Source organism: Aricia agestis, chromosome 4, assembly GCF_905147365.1.
Source record: "Aricia agestis chromosome 4, ilAriAges1.1, whole genome shotgun sequence".
Classification (NCBI taxonomy): Eukaryota; Metazoa; Arthropoda; class Insecta; order Lepidoptera; family Lycaenidae; genus Aricia; species Aricia agestis.
Window position 1 is genome coordinate 12,852,279 of NC_056409.1, and position 19,626 is coordinate 12,871,904.

Sequence of the window (19,626 nt, forward strand, 5' to 3'; positions counted from 1 at the left end):
TCGGATCAGTAGTTTTCATGTTAAAAAAAAGTTTGATACAATATCTGACCCCCTCTTGGGCCCCCTTAAAGGGGTGGGGGAAAAATTTTATACACCAGATGTTAAATTGAAAAATACAGTTAATAATATGAAGTTAGTCCATTGAAGAAAATAGTTTGGTACAAAATCTTACCCCCTCTTTTGACCCCATGGAGAGGTGGGGGGAAAAAATTTTGTACACCAGATGTTAAGTTGGGAGAAGACAAATATATCTGCGAAAACTGCATTCAAATCGGATCAGTAGTTTTCGTGTGATGCTGGAACAAACATACAGACAGACAGACAGACAAAAAACTAACCACAGTTTTGGCTTCTATAGCGATGTAGTAACAGCCCCCGCTTATTATTTTTTGGATATCTTTAATGTACAGAATTGTCATTTCTACTGTTTTATTATATGTATGTATAGATAAACCACATCGCATACATTTTTTACTTAAAACATACGAATAATAAAACAATTTGTATTATATCTAATGCACACGACAACTTCGGTGTACATAGCATTAATAACAATATTGTAATTATTATTGGTTAAAATTTAAATAAAATAATATAAACTTAAACAAATGTGTCTCTTAATTTTTTCGAAAAAACTAAAATATATTTATCATCGTACACAATACACATCGAGATCAATAATACTACTTATTTTAATAAATGCTCTTGCAGCTAAAGCGTTCTCTTTAAGCTTTAGCTTATAAATAAATTGAGTTCATCTCAAAGCTTAGCTTTGAGGTGAACTCAATTTATTTTCACATTAAGTTCAAGGGCCGTCTTCGATTTGTTTTTGTTGGACAGTAAAAGTAACGATTTAATGGTTGTCGGTGCGGAGTCTGAGGGCACATCAAAGACTAGGGCATAGGCTGTAAAGTTGATTGGTATCGGCCCTAAACGCCTTCCCAAGCTGCAGCACTTAGAAGCTAGTGCAAGAGACGAGCTTTAAGCTTCGAATTTTAAGGAATATAAGACTACTAGCTGTTGCCCGCGACTTCGTCCGCGTGGACTTCAGTTTATAGCGCGCGGTGTTAATAAAATTGGTGTCAAAAGCTTTTTAAAACCCTGGTACCCCTTAAATCAAAATACCCAAAACAGCCGTGTAGTGTGCACATAATATGATTTTTTTTAAATTAAACTTTTTTATACCTTTCAAAGCTTATTTAGCGTTACACAACTTAGCTGCATAATGCATTACACAACTTTAGCTTTGCCCAATAGCCAATAACCATAGGCCATAAACTATTTAGTATTTATTATTGGTAGACTGTTAGTGGCGTGGCGCGATCTAGGCGAGATCGCGCTATCGCTTGCTCATATGTATTTCTATAAGAGGTGGTACCATGTTGAGATAATCGAAATGTTGAGATAATATTTCGATTCTTTCGATTGTTATACATGTTATTAAATAACTCACGTACCAACATAGAGACCAGAAACAACACTATTAGCGCCATCGGTTCCAGTTTTTGGAACTAACTTAATTTGAACAAATTTACGCATAAACACCCCCTTACAACCCCTTTTTCCAGTAAGAAGTAGCCTATGTCCTTTCTCAGGCTTTCGACTATCTGTGTACAAAATTTCATTACAATCGGTTCAGTAGTTTTGGCGCTGTTGTTTTTGAATTTGATATCTAATCTAAGTTGGTAGGTGAGTTCTTAATTAATAACGTGTATAACAATCGAAAGAATCGAAAAGCTTGGCTCAAAATGGTACCACCTCTTATAAAAATACGCATGAGCAAGCAATAGCGCGATCTAGGGGGACTCTTGGCGCCATCTATTTTGAGTTTTTGGAACTAACTTAATTTGACCAAATTTACGCATTTTCACCCCCTTACAACCCCCCTTTTCCAGTTAAAAAGTAGCCTATGTCCTTTCTCAGGCTTTAGACTATCTGTGTACAAAATTTCATTACAATCGGTTCAGTAGTTTTGGCGTGAAAGCGAGACAGACAGATACTTTCGCATTTATAATATTAGTATAGAGCCTATGTCCTTTCTCAGGCTTTACACTATCTGTGTACAAAATTTCATTACAATCGGTTCAGTAGTTTTGACTTTTGAGGTGAAAGCGAGACAGACAGACAGACAGAGATATTTTCACATTTATAATATTAGTATAGAACGTGTATAACAATCGAAAGAATCGAAAAACCTGATTTAGCATGGTACCACCTCTTATAGAAATACGCATGAGCAAGCAATAGCGCGATCTAGGGGACTCTTGGCGCCATCTATTTTGAGTTTTTGGAACTAACTTAATTTGACCAAAATTATGCATTTTTACCCCCTTACAACCCCCTTTTCCAGTTAAAAAGTAGCCTATGTCCTTTCTCAGGCTTTAGACTATCTGTGTACAAAATTTCATTACAATCGGTTCAGTAGTTTTGGCATGAAAGCGAGACAGACAGACAGACAGACAGACAGAGATACTTTCGCATTTATAATATTAGTATAGATAATATTCTAACGTATTAAAAACTATAAACAAAAACATACTAACTAATAAGTATGATTAGTTTTATGTTACAATAAAGTAAAAAATAAAACGCCATCTGTTGAATCGTATTAGAACTAAAATGTTCATTCCATCGATATATTTCTGGATTTTTTATAATATTATTATACATAAAATATGTTTAAGATTTTTGAAATTTTATTTTAATACACATCCAAGACCCAGGAACATTGAAAACTTTTTGTTCCGCCTGCGGGACTCGAACCCAGGACCCCCGGGATGAGCGCTGGCCACGCGCAATGCGAATTCATTTTCATCGATATTTTCATGGAAATAAGATATTTTCCCACATCAAAATGTAGCCTATGTCCTTTCTCAGACTCTAGAATAACTGTATACAAAATTTCATTGCAATCGGTTCAGTAGTTTTGGCGTGAAAGCAAGACAGACAGACAGACAGACAGACAGACAGAGATACTTTCGCATTTATAATATTAGTATGGATTTATAATATTAGTATGGATAGTATGGATTAGAAATGCAGTAGGAGTTCTATAAGATAAGATAGATTGATTATTATTATACCAAGTGATTATATTATTAAACATAATATTCTAACGTATTAAAAACTATAAACAAAAACATACTAACTAATAAGTATGATTAGTTCTATGTTACAATAAAGTAAAAAATAAAACGCCATCTGTTGAATCGTATTAGAACTAAAATGTTCATTCCATCGATATATTTCTGGATTTTTTATAATATTATACATAAAATATGTTTAAGATTTTTGAAATTTTATTTTAATACACATCCAAGACCCAGGAACATTGAAAACTTTTTGTTCCGCCTGCGGGACTCGAACCCAGGACCCCCGGGATGAGCGCTGGCCACGCGCAATGTGAATTCATTTTCATCGATATTTTCATGGAAATAAGATATTTTCCCACATCAAAATGTAGCCTATGTCCTTTCTCAGACTCTAGAATAACTGTATACAAAATTTCATTGCAATCGGTTCAGTAGTTTTGGCGTGAAAGCAAGACAGACAGACAGACAGACAGACAGAGATACTTTCGCATTTATAATATTAGTATGGATTAGATAATAAGCTTATTCTCCATATAAAATCTCAAGTTCGTAAAGATTATGATTTACAAGTACGTTCAGTCAATGTTTCTAACTTAACACATAACGTTATGCCGTTAAAATAATATTATAATGTTTCTTTACGTATAGTCTACAGGGAATAAGTTTTAACGTTTCTATTACAAGCCAGCAACTTCTTTAATATTGTATATAATATTAATTGCCTTATACTTTACCTACCGAGTATAAGTACTCGGTGGTAAAATAAAAGCAAACATATTATATTAGGCAACAGTAAGTACTAAGGTACTTACTGTTGCCTATGGAGCCATGACTAATAGAAAAGCGTTGGCTGTCGTTAATCTTTCATTTGCGCTTACACGTCGCTCGGACAGGCTGAATTAATAATTTCACATTATTTCCGTATTACACAAAGATATACTATGTTCTCATGTTATGGGCGTGAGAAATTTCTACAGCGAATGAAGTGTCAGTCTTCATTGACTGCTAACTAGCGCTACGACAAAGTTCGGGCCCTACTTAGCGTTCAGTGTATAAGAAGTGACACTTGATTTTCGTCGAATGATTAATAGCATTAGCGGTACAGTAAACCTTTGATGCAGGCGTCGGTCTGGAGTCTGGAGGTTCGGGAGTCGGGACCCTTCACAGATCATTAAGATAGCGGAGACAAGAAAGGAATAACTTAGTTATTCAACCCAATTTAATATCCTTTAAATAAGTTTTCGAGATTGGTCTCTACTCTCTAATCCTGCCTTGGTCAAAGTGAATTTTAACGAAGCTATTTTTGGTATAGGATAAAATGGATGAACAAGTGTTTTACATAAAATACGAGTATAATGCAAATTGTAAGATAAAATTAATTTTGCCAAAGCATTGTTGGTAATTTAAGTAATTTGTTGGTAAAATCATTACAACCACATGTTAAATGGACATGTTTATTTTTCGGCTACATTCCCCTATCTTAGATAGAGCTTTTAAAAATAATTTACGGACTTTATTTGTAACATTATGCTATTACTTTTACTTAGAGCGCTCACAGACGAACGGCACGTGTCGGCGGCACGCGTCGGCGGCAGTCGACGGCAGACGACGGCACGTGTCGGCGGCAGTCGACGGCACGTGTCGGCGGCAGTCGACGGCAGTCGGCGGCACGGTCGGCGGCAGTCAGCGGCAGTCGACGGCAGCCGTCGACAGCTAATTATTACTCACATTTTGGCATATTTCGTATTACGGCACCATTTGTACTTCATTTTGGTTAATTAAAAACTGTCCATTGGTACTTTATTTTGGTTAATTAAAAACTTAATTGGCGATATAATGTATCAACCCTCTCTTTTTCCAGTGTCCCCAGTAACAATTTAAAACTTCCAACTGAATTAAATTAAATTGTCTGGAACTACTTGACACATTCTATTGTTTTTTTTTTGTTAAATGATCCGTGTTCTTTACTTTCATAAAAAAATTGTAACTCCCTTATTATTACACGTAGCTGCGTCTTTTTACATTTTATTATGTAATAACAAGTAGGAGACCATATTTCAGCCCAAAAAAAATGACATCTGGAAATTCAAGTTCTTATGTCTATGAAACTCGATTTTCGATCCTCTGTGCACCGCGCGTCCATCGGCGGAAAGTGCTCGCGGCACCTCGCGACCCCTCGAGGCGCCTCGCGACGTCGCGCGCGGTCGCGGGAAGCCGCGAGCACTTTTCGCCGATGGACGCGCGGTGCATAGTGGATCGAAAATCGAGTTTCATAGACATAAGAACTTGAATTTCCAGATGTCATTTTTGGCGCTTTGAGCCCTTTTGAAGTTTTCAAGCGATACTAGTTATGTAAATAAAGTTTAAAATTATTTCACACTAAAAGTGCTCTTCGCGCCGCTGCCGATCCGGTGTGAATTGGGCCTAAATCAACAGAGCTACGGAGCCATCGGCAATAAAAACGACATCTGCTGTCACATGTAAGAACTAAAATGCGAATTAATTTTCATTTTATTTATTTATTTATTTAATAATTTATGTACACATAATCGTTAACAGAGAAAACTTAAAATAAGATATACACTTTAGTACAAAGGTACTACTTATTCCAATTGGAATCTCTTCCAGTAGACCTGTTACAGGAAACATTAAAAAAGAGGTAACTATAGGTAGTGCACACGACAATTTAACAATAACGTACATATAAAGAATATTAAAAATTACATAAAATAAAATTTAATATAAACCTAATGCTATGTTTTAATAAAATACGATACATATATTACATATAATTCATCGATATTTTCATGGAAATAAGATATTTTCCCACATCAAAATGTAGCCTATGTCCTGTCTCAGGCTCTAGAATATCTGTGTACAAAATTTCATTACAATCGGTTCAGTAGTTTTGGCGTGAAAGCGAGACAGTCAGACATACTTTCGCATTTATAATATTAGTATGGATATATATATATATATATATATATATATATATATATTATTTTATATATATATTATTTTAATTAATAAATACAATTGAGTATTTTGTGAACATTTCAAGTGCCTAGCTGTTGCCATTATTGATCTAGCAAAAAAGGCCAAAAAATCAGGTTTGTTGTATGAGAAATTTCTTTTTTTTTAGAATTTGTTGTTACAGCGGCAAAGGAAATACAATATCTGTAAAAATTACAGATGTCTAGCTGTAGCCGTTCTTGAGATATAGATTGGAGATAGACAGACAGACATCGAAGTTTTAGTAATAGGGTTCCGTTTTTACCCTTTGGGTACGGAACCCTAAAAGGCACTACTATAAAATAAGAATTATGTAACACTTTTTAGTTTATTCATAAGAATATTAATTTTGTTTTTGCCAAGGAAGTCAGTTCCAATTTTTTGTTTGAAAATAATTTATTTTTTTCTTGGCTTACGGCATGGAACCCTTATAGTTTCGGTCTGTCCGTCTGTCCATCTGTCTGTCCGTCTGCCTGTCTGTCTGTCCGCGGTTTTTCTCAGAGATTATAAGGCCTACAAAGCTGTAATTCGGCATGAATGTACATCTTAATCAAACCGACAAAATGGTAAGTATATAAAACCTTTAATTTTTTTTGTGGTACCTTCGATACACATTAAGCGGGGGTGATTTATTTTTTCCGCGTCCACCCCGTGTGGAGTGTCGTTGGATAGTTTTTTTTTAAATGTTATGAGTATTCAAAAACAATTTTCCGATTTAGGAATCCATTTGTGAAATATGAAGTTTTAAAGTGGAACAAATCGTTAGAGTCTAGTGTCCCCTTAGTTCCCCTTCTACCAGCTAAACGGTTGCTTCTGGAAATGTGAAAAAATTCACGGGGGTAAGAAATATGCTGAATTTTAAAGGAAAACTATCACGGCTAAGAAGACATTCATGAGTTATTGAGTAATAGTCGATCAACTAAAAAATTGTATTCGTAGAAGTACAAAGGAAATTTTCGTTCAAATTTCAAATTCCTTTGAATGTAACTGAGATGATGTTGTTAGTAATGTAAAACACGTTATAAATGTACATTCATTAACTGTACAAAAATTATCAAAAACTAGCTGTACTACGGAACCCTATATTGCGTGTCGCCCGATACACACTTGGCCGGTTTTTTTTTTCGTGTCCATCCCAAAACATTTTCATTTCAAAAATCATTTTCCGATTTCGGGGTCCATTTGTGAAATATGAAGTTCTACAGTGGAAAAATACGGTAGAGTCCAATGCCCCGCCCCCCTATTTTACTGTGGATGTGTCTAATGGAAATGTGAAAATATTCACGGGAGTAGCAAAGATGCTGAATTTAAAAGAAAAAACACTCACGGCTAAGAAGACTTAACAAGTTATTTAGTAATAGTCGATGACATAAACAAAATGTATGAAAAGTATAAAGGAATTTTTCGTTCAAATTCCTTTAAATGTTACTGAGATGGTGTAAAATTATCAAAAACTAGCGTTACTACGGAACCCTATATTGTGCGTGGCCCGATACGCACTTGGCCGGTTTTTTTTAGTTATCTAGATGTCTATTACGCATATTGTACGCAAAAGTTAAGTTGTACCTGGGTGTATTTAAAAAAATACACATTATTTTGATGTGATTGATTTATGACTATGAGAAGTACCAATAATAGGGTCATGATTGACGGTGCGTGCAGCGTGGCATAATAACTTTATGGTGATGATGATGACAATTGATGAAATTGATATATTGGAATATTATTATGCTTAAATTAGTTGTTTAAATGCTGAAATCCCTGAACATCTATCTATGAGAATTGAAAAATTCTGTACAGCACCTTCGGAACCAAGGTTCCTTTAAATTTTTGCAGAATGTTACTTTTTGGTAGTACATAATATGTTTGAAATCCTTCAGAAAAAGTCAAAATCACTACAGTAATACCCCTGTACATGTTTCCTTACAAATTTTAAGGAGTTGCCTCGATTCATCGTGGATCGCATCATCAGATCACAACTTTTGTGAACGTGGTACCAAATTTCAACTATGTCCTATACAACAACAGAAGTATCTTAAAAATCGGTCTACAAATAGTGGAGTTATCCGCGAACAAACATAACTAAATAAAGAACATACTATCGAATTGAGAACCCTCCTCTTTTTTTGGAAGTCGGTTCAAAGTAAAAAGGCGATTCTCTTCACAAATTCGTTTATTTTATAATCAACTTTTGCTACGGAATCAGTAAAATATTTGGTATGAGTTTATTATAAAATTAATATAAGAACTTACCACATCGGTAAGTTCTTATATTCAAAACAGAAAACTCTAAAAATCAAATAAGCTTGAAAATAATAATTTTAATAGATACCAAGTGTCGTATCGCACAAAACGGTAGTAAGGAAATGCGCGAGAGCGCGCACGCTGGTTGCCTAAGCGACAGTGGAACTACGACTGATCGAAAAAACCGTTACTATCCACCATATTAGGTATGATTTACAGCGACAACGCGTCAAGTGTTTGTTTGGGCTAAGCACATTTAAAATTAAATAACTATTTTAGCAAGTGGTATCCAAGTAACAAAATTTATAGATAAAGCGGCAGGTAAAAGGTTAACAAGCGCCACATATATATATATATATATATATATATATATATATATATATATATATATATATATATATATATATATATATATATATATATATATATATATATATATATATATATATATATATATATATATATATATATATACAAGAATTGCTCGTATAAAGATATAAGATAAATTACCAAAGTTAATGTTTTGACTTTTGTTTATTTCTGTTATATGTAAGTTTTACTAATAACTAAGGTTGGGTTGCAACTTGCACCAGAGGCGTGGTTAAAGTTAAAGTTATTTTTATAGTTAAATATGGCGTCCTTTAGCTTTAACTTTAAACTTAACTTTAACCGGAGAAATTCACAGATGTCTGTTGCGTTTATTTTTTTTTTATTTAAGCTACAGGTAACGGGATTGAGGGTATAAAAAATTGAATTATCCGTAAAAATCGACAGGAAAAATATAACACTGTAAAACATTAAAGTTCAAAAGTTAAAAATAGCGTCCTTGGACGCCATTTTTAACTTTAATCAAAGATTTGACATTTTGCACTGTAGTTATAGTTAAAGTTACAGTTATAGTTAAAGTTCGTTGGTGCAACCCAGCCTTAATGAGTCAATCCCGTGGGTATAATTTTTTTCTCAACTTTATTTTTATAAGTACATACTATAATCATAAGCTATTAAGGGTAAACACTACATCGCAAGCGCCAGATTAATCGCAAAGTCTAGACGAGCAAGGGCCAAGGACGCTGACAGCAGGATTTTGACCCGGGCTATTCAGGGTTACAACTTACAAACATATTGAACATGACAAGGCTATTAATATTTTTATTAAAAAAGTAAAAAAAACTTCACATTTCAGCCTATTTACCTAGTACCTACTTACCTATACTTTAGTGAGCGCAGTTACATTAGGATTTTCCAATATTGTTCCTGCCTCCTGGGATGTGTTTGGACTTTGGTTTATTTATAAACAGCTCTTCACATTTCTGTAACAGCTCTGGTACGCCGGTGTTCGAATCTCAAAAGGTCATCCTTAAGGGACTCGCAATTTCCAAAACTTTTTTAATGAAAACTTTGCAATCATTGTCACATCATTATTGATAATAAAGAATAAAATAAACCAGTTCTATTTAGGGGCCGTTCATAAAATACGTTCGCATGCAACGGGGGGAGGGGTTTTGCCGAGTGTGACAAGATGTGACAAGGGGGTTGTTTACGCAAGCACGCACAGACGGTTTTCACACCGTGTTGCGAGTTGCGACGTCGCATTGCATCGCTGATGTTCCGAACGCGCGGCAGCCCCAACATCATCCTGAAAATACTCAGTGATAAGCTGGACAGCCTCCTGAAGCACTGGGTCCATGCTCACGTGCATGTATGGTGGATGTGGTGCAAGTACAAGAGGGGGAAGCACCACGGGATAAAAATATACTTAATACAATATGCCTACTTCATGAAAACTACATTATTGTTAAATGCGTGCGAATTCGAAGGGGCGGGGCGACGAATCGTTGCAGTCAGGTGAGGCCCGTGAGTTGGACTGCGGACCAATACGACTTTTTTGGGTTAGGTTAGATGGCTAAGGCGGCCGGGAGCGTGGCGCAGCGAAGCTCCCGCCTTAGCATAGCAGCAGCTTATCATCGTGGTAATTTTTTTGTCAACCACCCAGAAGTAGGAGCCCCGTATAGCGGAGCTCCGACGACTCATAAATGAAGACAGTTGTTTTTCTTTGGTATAGGTCGCCATTAAAATTTTTACCCATTTCTTTGACTTTCCGTTAAGGATTATAATTTGTGTAATTTATTAATGATTTTTAGATATAAACGGGGTTTACCCCCTCCTCCCCTCCCCCCCTAAATCGTTGGGCATGATTCTAAACAATCTCCCTTACCGTTATATAATTCAAGTTCCTACAAATAGAACTATACATATTTTGGGATCATCAATTCAAAGTATGAAATCCTTTCTATCTCTGTTAGCTACCACTTTCTTCACATATAAAATTGTTGTTCCTCTTATCCAAATGAAGGTACTCTCAAAAAATTTGCTTGATAGTAATAAAAAAAAATTGTTCTAGGGATCCCTGATTAAAAGTGTTTCATCAAATAGTTATTTCATATTCATTTTTTTTTTGTTTTAATGTGAGCTCATTATACTCTGCTCATTAAAGTATTTTCAAAGTGGTTTTTGTATTCGAAACACTTCATTTAAGATAAAATGCCGCTCAGTATAAAAAATTCATTTGCCAAATATTGAAAAAAATGCAGGACGTAATGTTCACACTCAAACAGATATTAGGTCGCTCAAATATTACGGAGCTGCTCATTTTGAATTTTAAGTAACTCTAATAAAGAATTTGTAAGTTGCTGTTCTGTTAATTATCACTCACAGTCAGTCGCTCAAATAGTAATTCTATAACCCAAATTAATTAGTAATTTTGACACTTAAAACTGTAATTTACAGTCACTCGATTAAATACTACCCTTAAAAAAATTTACTGAGCATTCATTCTCTCTACTTTTTTTTCAATTTTGTAATTATAGAAGTCACCAATTATGATGTTTCGGAGCACATAAATAGAAACTAGCTATTTGACCGAGCTTTGCTATATATACATATATACAAGAATTGCTCGTTTAAAGATATAAGATATTACAACACAACACAAGAAGGGTAACAGAAAGTGTGACACAGCGTGACACCCGGGGGGAGAGGGGGTCAAAAAAGTTAATTTTAGTGTGACGTATTTTATGAACGGCCCCTTAGTAGAGCTTATAGTCATAGAAAGTGATAATTATAGATGCAATTAACCTAGGTCAACAACTTCAAACCTGTGTGGTCGACTCTAGTCTAGCAGCTAGGCTATCGCTTCAGTGAAAAGATACGATCAGCTCTAGAAATCTCCGAGATGTTAACTAACTTAAGTTCATTACCATTATAAAGTTACCATTATACAGAATAATACTTTTGCAATTTTAATTAATTGATTCCACCTTAAAAAATAACTATTAAATTTAATAATGATTTTATTACATTTAAGTTAATTTATAATTATTAATTTCCTATTTGTTTAATTTTACGAGGTGATACCTATATTAGCTAAGTGTATTGTTATGTCATTGTTTAAGGCTATTATTTTTTAAGCCCTTAGACGTTAGAACTTAGAGCTATAGAACAAGTGGAAGACATCTGAGTATTCACTAGTCAGTACTCAGTACGTAAGACCTAAGACCTAACTCGTTACTCACGGGCACCTGTGCCGTAAATAACGCGATGAAATATTGCACCCACTAGAGTCTAGACCCATCCTAGGAATTAGTGAAAGTACCCGCAGCGACTAGCGAGATGTGGTACGAAAGAGGTTCCTCATAAATTTTATACGTCCTATAACATATCATACATACAGTACAGAGCTCCCAAAGTGATAATGCGCATAGAAATTTTCGTAATTTTTCGGCAACGCGGTCGTATTTCCCCAGCGTCGGAAGACGTCACTGCAAGTTTAGCGACGTCTTCCGACGCTCTTCGCTACAGAACAGAACTAGACCCTGCGAAACTGACGCGAAACTCGAAAGCTTTTAAAGGATTAAAATAAGATAAACATGTGATTTTGCAGTTAATAACACCTTTATAAGGCATTAAGTAGCACTCATCATTTGTTGTCCCTTTAAATATTAAGTATATTATTTTATAATATCCTGGATATTAAGTATTAACACTATAAGGGTCACCACTCACCGCAGATAATATTAGAATTTCAAGTCGGCCGACTATATTTTATACTTACAACTAAATTGCGTAGTCTCACAATTTAATTGGACAACTTTTTAATTGTGGGTAGGGCAGCTTATAGGGCTGCCATCCGTCTGGATGTAAGTACATACTCGGATTTGTCCTAGTTTGAAGGGCGGCCGGGGACCGTCCGGCCGGGTTTTTTAAAAGTGTCCGGGGGAAATTCGGACACGACAAGTCTACAAAAACCTTTAACATCTTATTAATCTAAAATTGGATTTATTAGTCCTCATTAAGATTCAAATCTCTTGTCCCTACTCCCTACACAATGACTTGATGCCAGCAACCATTAATTAGAACCAAGTAAAATAAAATGTGGAAACGTCAAGTTATTACGTAAACCCTTTGATCTACTATAGAATAATTATTTTTATTATTAAAGTGCCTTACGTAGTTCACTTTATCTGATATGCCAGGTCCCTTCAGTACCTAATTAGTATAAGTAACATCGAAGCTAAGTAATTCTTGATTGTTATTTGTTAGATATTATTTAATTTGACGACCTCTGTGGCTCAGTGGTGAACGCGTTGGTAGCTCAAGCCGGGGGTCGCGGGTTCGAATCCCGCCAACGGAACAAAAAGTTTTCAATGTTCCCGGATTTTTATTAAATATGTGTATGATATAATTAAAATCTTAAATAAATGTATAGTATAAAAGTATTAAATATATTTCCGTTGTCTGGTACCTGTAACACAAGTCCTTTAGGTACTTAGCACGGGGCCAGACTGACGTGGTGTGAAGCGTCCATAGATATTATTATTATTATTATATTATTAAAACTACCTTCATCGGTAGTTTTAATAATATAATAATAATAATAATATTCATAAAAGGTACATACATGGTGTTGGTGATATTTAAACAACACATACCTCGTGCAAGTAAATAAAAGAAAAAATATAACTGCGAATTTATTGCGCTCGAAATAGGTTAAAAGCACAGCGAGTCTTCCGCGTCTGTGTAAATTGCTCGCAGAAGGAAGGAAGCTAAATGTTCCATATAATACAAACGATAAACGTAGGAACGCGGCCGAAATGCATTTTTGGGGATTTTAATTTTACCGTCATAACTCATAAATCATAATCATCTATGGGACGGTATTAGGCGAGCGATACCTGAAATTCCATGACTATCGACAAATTTTTCAGCTTGCGGACACTAAGGGCCTGTTTCACCACTTCCTGATAAAGTGCCGGATAGGCTATCCACAACTTTTTTGACAGATTCTCCATAATCTGTCAAGTTAAGTGGTGGATAGCCTATCCGGCACTTATCAGTAAGTGGAGAAACAAGCCCTAAATATATTATGCTCTGAAAATCTGAACTTTAGGAGTTAGGTAGTAGTTACTCATATCCTTTCCTTAGGGGGGGGATGCTCCTTTTTTCCGTTGGGGAAATGTCCCCCATCCCCGGCAGCCTGGGCAGTTCCACTGGTGTATGTGAGACTCCCCGGGGCGGTAAAGGCCGCCCCGGGCATACCCACTAAAACTCCAACGATGCGCCTGCTTTTCTGCTTTGGACAGAGCCACGGGATACGCGGAATACGCGACCCTGCCAGCGAATGCCTCTAAAACGCAGTCATTTTATTTTTCCAGTACATAAGTAAAGGCTGAAATTCGGAAATTGTATTTGTATGCACTTTTTGCTTCCACAAAGGAGTTTTATTAGTTTACAAAATGTAGTAGAGTATAGACACTAACACCTCTAATTTCCACAGAGTACTCCAGGACCGTTGTGTTTTGGGAAGCAATTACACCATTTAGAGCGCAACTTGCGGTATTTAGGTGAACACTGTGCTTCGATTGTTACGCAATAAACTGTTTATTACTGTCTTTCAATAAAGGTGAATTAGTAATATACTTATTCAAAATATAATATTTTGAACATCCTACCTAAACTATTCAGTGTAAAAAAAGCAAAGTCTCTCTATCGCAAAAAGTATTCAAATCTTAAATATAGAATAATTATTATACCACAGAATAGATAATAGTGCAAGTAATTATACTTAGTTTTCAATCCACATTCGTCATTCAGTGACTGACCAGTGACCACAGTTTTCTTTATTTAGTGATATAAAGCTTACAAAACAAAGAAAAGTGTGGACAGCTTCAAAGGGTTCTAACTTCTAATTCTGCTGAAAGCACCTACCTTAAAGACTTGATGATAGGCAAATCAGCCACTTTAGGGACTGACATTTTTAAACAACCTACTTAAACCTTCGATCGGGGATTCTAGCAATTTTATTGACATACGTAATACGTTATTGAATATAAAATACTTTTCATCCATTAACCAGTTCGGTGAAGGACGTTCTATGGTGGGATATTAGCTGCTATAAGGAATTTATAACGATAATAAATAATTATAATTTATAACAATTAAAAAACATCCTATCTAAATTTTATGACGTACGAAATAACTGTTTACTTACTATACTCCACTCGGGCTAACTTGTCGCTAGCGGTCATTGACTCCCTGTCAAAAACTTGCCATTTTCCATATAAACCGCGATTGACAATGAAGTGTCAGATATTGTCAATCGTGGTTTTATATGGAAAATGACAAGTTTTTGACAGGGAGTCAATGGCCGCTAGCGACAAGTTAGCCCGAGTGGAGTATAGTAACCATCTACCACACATGATTACTAACCATTTGCCATCTCCGTATAAAGTCACTCAACAAGGGTTATCCTGTGGGCTGTGGCTAAGTAGGTACTGTTACTCATTACAATTAGCCTCTCCGAGCGGATGGATTACTTCATACTTGCATAGAAAACCACAAAAACGGGAAGTAACTACATATTTTATAACGGGAATCTATTAACGTACTGTTCGATGAATAGGGTATTTGACAACATTTAAAATAAATTATAATTTATGGTCATCCTAATAAATTATAGGTAAATTAAACGTATTTCAATATAATTTCATTAAAATAATATGTATTTTCAGAGGATTTCGTAAGAAAAGTCGAATAAAATTGTCTTTGTTTTTTCGGTGATAGAAACGCTCTCTCATTGGTTGCAATCGTAGTGACGTCACACGCAAGTAAACAAAGCTTCTTGACTGGAGTTTAGTACGCCGTTTACGTGATATATAGTGTTTGATTAGATTTTTATGTGATTATTCACAATTTCTAGTACAAATATTAACTACGTTACTCACAACAGCTATAATAATATCTAAGATGGACTCCAATTACGTGCGAGCAGATAATAGCAACCTACCTAAGATCGATCCATTCATGGTAGAACTATTTTTTAAAAACAATGCAGTTTATTATGCTTCTGAAGTAAGAAATATAAAAACAGTAGTGTAAGTACCACTCGATAATTATAAATTTGGGTTTTGTACAATACATCATTCGTGTATTTTAGGTTATGTAGTGAAAATATTCAGTGCCTTTTCTGTTTTATTTGCAGGTCTGCAAGAGAGTCGTACGGTGATGATGCCGTTGGCTACGTTCAACTGTACCGCGACAATGGGATTTGTACAGTAAAATGCAAAATGTGCCCGGAACATAAAGTGCGCACCAAAGCTTACAATGTTACCCTGGTCGTAAATGAAAATGACGGTGTGATAATAAGCTGTGAGTGCCATGACTGTGCGGCTTCAGCCGGCGGATGTAAACACGCGGTAGCCTTTTTGATGTGGGTCCATCGTCGCAGCGAGGAGCCAGCATGTACATCGGTCGAGTGTTACTGGAAGAAGCCTGTTCTGTCTAGAGTAGGAACCACTTTAAAGTTCATCACTATAGAACAAATGACCAAGACCCCTGTTCCACACAGACCTAGCACATCAGCACTATACGAAGATTTTATTTCAGAAGCCAAAAAGAGAAAAATTAACAAGTGTGAATTGCTAAAATTTCAAGATGATTTTGTGCATAGTGACATTATGAAATACTCATTACATAGTTTTATGATAAATCTACCTCAAGAAACTAAAAATGATATAGACATGCTCTTAGGCATAATGAAAAGTACATTCACAAGTGACATTATCAAAAGTGTAGAAGAAGCAACAAGGCAGCAGAATAAAAGTAGCTTATGGTATGAGATGCGGTATGGCCGCATAACTGCTTCAAAGGCCCATGAAGCTAGTGTCTGCCACACACCTGATGGAACATTAGTGGCCACTATAATGGGTGCGAAAATTCCTGATACAGTGGCCATGAAAAGAGGTAGAAAATTAGAACTTTCTGTCCGTAAGACTGTAAGCAAGAAATTGAAAAAAAAAATAACTTCCTGCGGGCTTTATATCTGTAAAGACAATCCTGTGATTGCTGCATCTCCTGACGGTGTAATGAACGATGCTGTTATAGAAATAAAGTGTCCTACTAAGACCAAATCTAAAGGAAATTATATAAAAAATGGCATCCTTTCTGAAAAATGTAGAGCGCAGGTGCAACTGCAAATGTATGCAACTGGTCTGCAAAAATGTTATTTTTGTGTAGCGGACAGTAACTTCGAGCAGACACAAAAAGTTGACATCATTTTAGAATACTATGATGATGATTATGTAAATAACTTAATAAATAAATTAGATTCATTTTGGAAACACAATATATACCCCATATTACTATGTAATACAAATATATGTGAGTGAGCAATAAAAAACATTTTATAAAGGTAAAAATATATTATTTCATTTTGATTCCTTAACTAGCTAGCCACATTATTTAATTAGAGAATCCTGCAAATTAATTAGTGCACAAGCAATAATAATAATATGGTCAAGGAAACGACGCATATTTGTATTTATAACTGAATGTTGCTTTAACATGTGAAATTCCCTTAATCGTCTTATGACTCTTTCAATATGAATTCGTAAGCTTGCAATGATTTTAGTTTGTCGAACTTCAGATTTAGTCAATTTTGCACCAGCACTTACACTAGGTGGTCTTAATAATTTCATTCCTTTTGCATGAAGTAAAGGTTCAAGGTGCTTAAAGCCTCTGTCAGCCAAGATGTAAGTTCCTGGCTCTAACCCATTTATAAAGCTACAGTTTTCTACTATGGTGACATCACTGGTTCTGCCACCGAACCCTTGTGATACATAATTGACTAAACCATTAGGTGTACATGAAATTAAATACTTCACAGTATTCCCTTTTTTGTAGTCTGACCATGTTAATGCCTGATATAAAGCCTTGGAGGGTTTCTGTATATCGATTTCCAGACAATCAATGATACAACTGACATTGTAATAATTGTGCCTGAATGCAATTGGGAGATTCTTTTTTATGTTTTTTTTGTCTAAAGCAACAATAAATTTGTTTAATACACTACTTAATATTGGGATATTAGACAAAAATATTTTACTTGCATATGATAGAGATATTCCAAAATTATCTTCTAATTCTGAAAATGTGCTATTGAGTCTAATTTTCTTTAAACAAAGTAAAATATGTTCAATTTTTATATTAGTGTGCTTATGAATTAACTGAATCAAAAAATAACAGTCTTTGGAAATACCAATATACATTGTAGGTTTGTTTTCAATCAAACGCATAGTATTTTTAAGGCACTGCATTTTTTCCATATCTTCAGTCTCGGTGGCAAAACTCTCAGAGTCAGTCACTTTTGATGATGATGATGTAGATGTAAGTACAAAAGGAGACAAATGGCCACTTTCCAAACAAGATATTTCACTGTCTGATCTTTCATCTTCAAGGATAATCTTTTTCTTCACTGCGTTAACAGCTCCTGAGTGTGATGGATGAAGACGACATGGTTCAATTTTCAAGGGTGAAGTGAAACTGGATGTTGTACACACTTTGGACGGTGAGGTAGAAATACTTTTATTTTGTGATCGTACTTGCACAGCTTTGCTCCTAAAATGTTTAGTCACTTTCGTTGTTACTTGAACAGATTTTTCAACAGTTACTACAGTTTCAGTAGAAGTTTCTTTGTCTAGAGTTTTTGGTATTTCTGAAAAGACAAACGCACAATATTGATTATTTCATACAACAAATTTTTAAGTTTCAGTATTATGTCATAATAAATACATAAATGGCATGTACCTTCCAGCATAACAGTATCTTGTACTATAATACTGTCATGTTGTTGATTCATACTTTCAACTTCCGTTTCAGTAGTGCTTTGACTTTCCAAACATTCCGCAACAAGACTTTTTCTTTGCCTTTTAAGGGACGTATCTCGAGAAGGTCCAGCTTGAGGGGACAGTCGTCTCTTGCGATCCTCTTGACAATGAAATTTTGTCGGTACAGCCTTATCTGTCAAAAATATCTTCTGACTGAAGCCCATTTTGTATTTCAAGTAGTTTGTTGTATCTTTTTCTATCTGTAATAAAATAATACATAATAATATTAAAGGTTTTTTTGTTTTGATTGATGATCTTTTTCCCATAGTGCCCCGTTTCCTTTAGGCCAACCGATACCTCTATTTATTGTATTAGTAGTTATTGTATTTAGGATTCAGTACCTATGACATGGTATGTTTATATTTCTCTAAGACCCAACTATGACCTACTTATATCTAATTTACAAACATTTGCCAATGTTATATGTACCGTACCGTACGGTACCTATTTATCAATGTTGTGTTTGACACAAAAGACAATAATATTACTATCAACAGTCAACAATATGTGACAATATTTTCAAAACATAATACCTACATTAAGTACAGGTTATTATTATGATAATCTGGTATGAAATTCTAGATAACTTCTGTCTAGTGTCTTATTAACTTAATTTAAATACTTACTTACATCAAAGTGATCTTCACACATAAAAATGTTTGAATGCGATAAAACGCTCTTTGGGTCTCTTCGAGCTAATTGTAACCACATTTTTCGTCTTTTGGGATTAGTTGGAACAGAAACGAATATTTTTTCTGGAGTTTTTAAAGACGTATTTTTACATTCTGGCACTGCACACCATTTATACACCATTATCACGGATTAATTAAAGAAAAACCACGGAAAAACAGCTTAGCTCTTTTGATTGTAACTTTGTTTACTTGCCAGTGACGTCATCGACGTCATGTGATCGTCGCCATTTTCTAAATAGCGTTTTTCGCGCGACTTGGTGAATTTAAACTTTAATATTCATTTTCTTTGCTAATACAAAATATTTCCCGGAAATATTAATACAATATGTTTATTTCATAACAAAGAATAGTTTAAGAATATTTTTC

At 35.0% G+C, this 19,626-nt stretch overlaps 3 protein-coding genes across 7 annotated transcripts in view; 1 reads left to right on the plus strand and 2 right to left on the minus strand.

Annotated features, from left to right (window-relative positions):
• LOC121726671 (papilin-like) overlaps positions 1 to 19,626 on the minus strand; it is an 89,591-nt gene that overhangs the window by 57,355 nt on the left and 12,610 nt on the right. The window lies entirely within an intron of this gene.
• Positions 15,625 to 17,071, plus strand: LOC121726674. The gene is made up of 2 exons (XM_042114135.1): positions 15,625 to 15,778; positions 15,886 to 17,071. The coding sequence occupies exons 1-2, from the start codon at positions 15,651 to 15,653 to the stop codon at positions 17,069 to 17,071; spliced, it is 1,314 nt and encodes a 437-aa protein (XP_041970069.1). The 5' UTR covers positions 15,625 to 15,650.
• Positions 17,106 to 19,531, minus strand: LOC121726673. Of its 2 annotated transcripts, XM_042114134.1 has the most exons (4): positions 19,199 to 19,531; positions 18,489 to 18,768; positions 17,925 to 18,396; positions 17,714 to 17,769 (listed from the first exon to the last, which is right to left on the minus strand). In XM_042114134.1, coding segments are annotated over exons 1-4 (936 nt in total). In that variant the 5' UTR covers positions 19,382 to 19,531; the 3' UTR covers positions 17,714 to 17,768. The 2 variants fall into 2 exon arrangements, with proteins under 2 accessions (XP_041970067.1, XP_041970068.1); XM_042114133.1 differs by having other exon boundaries at positions 17,106 to 18,396; positions 19,199 to 19,476.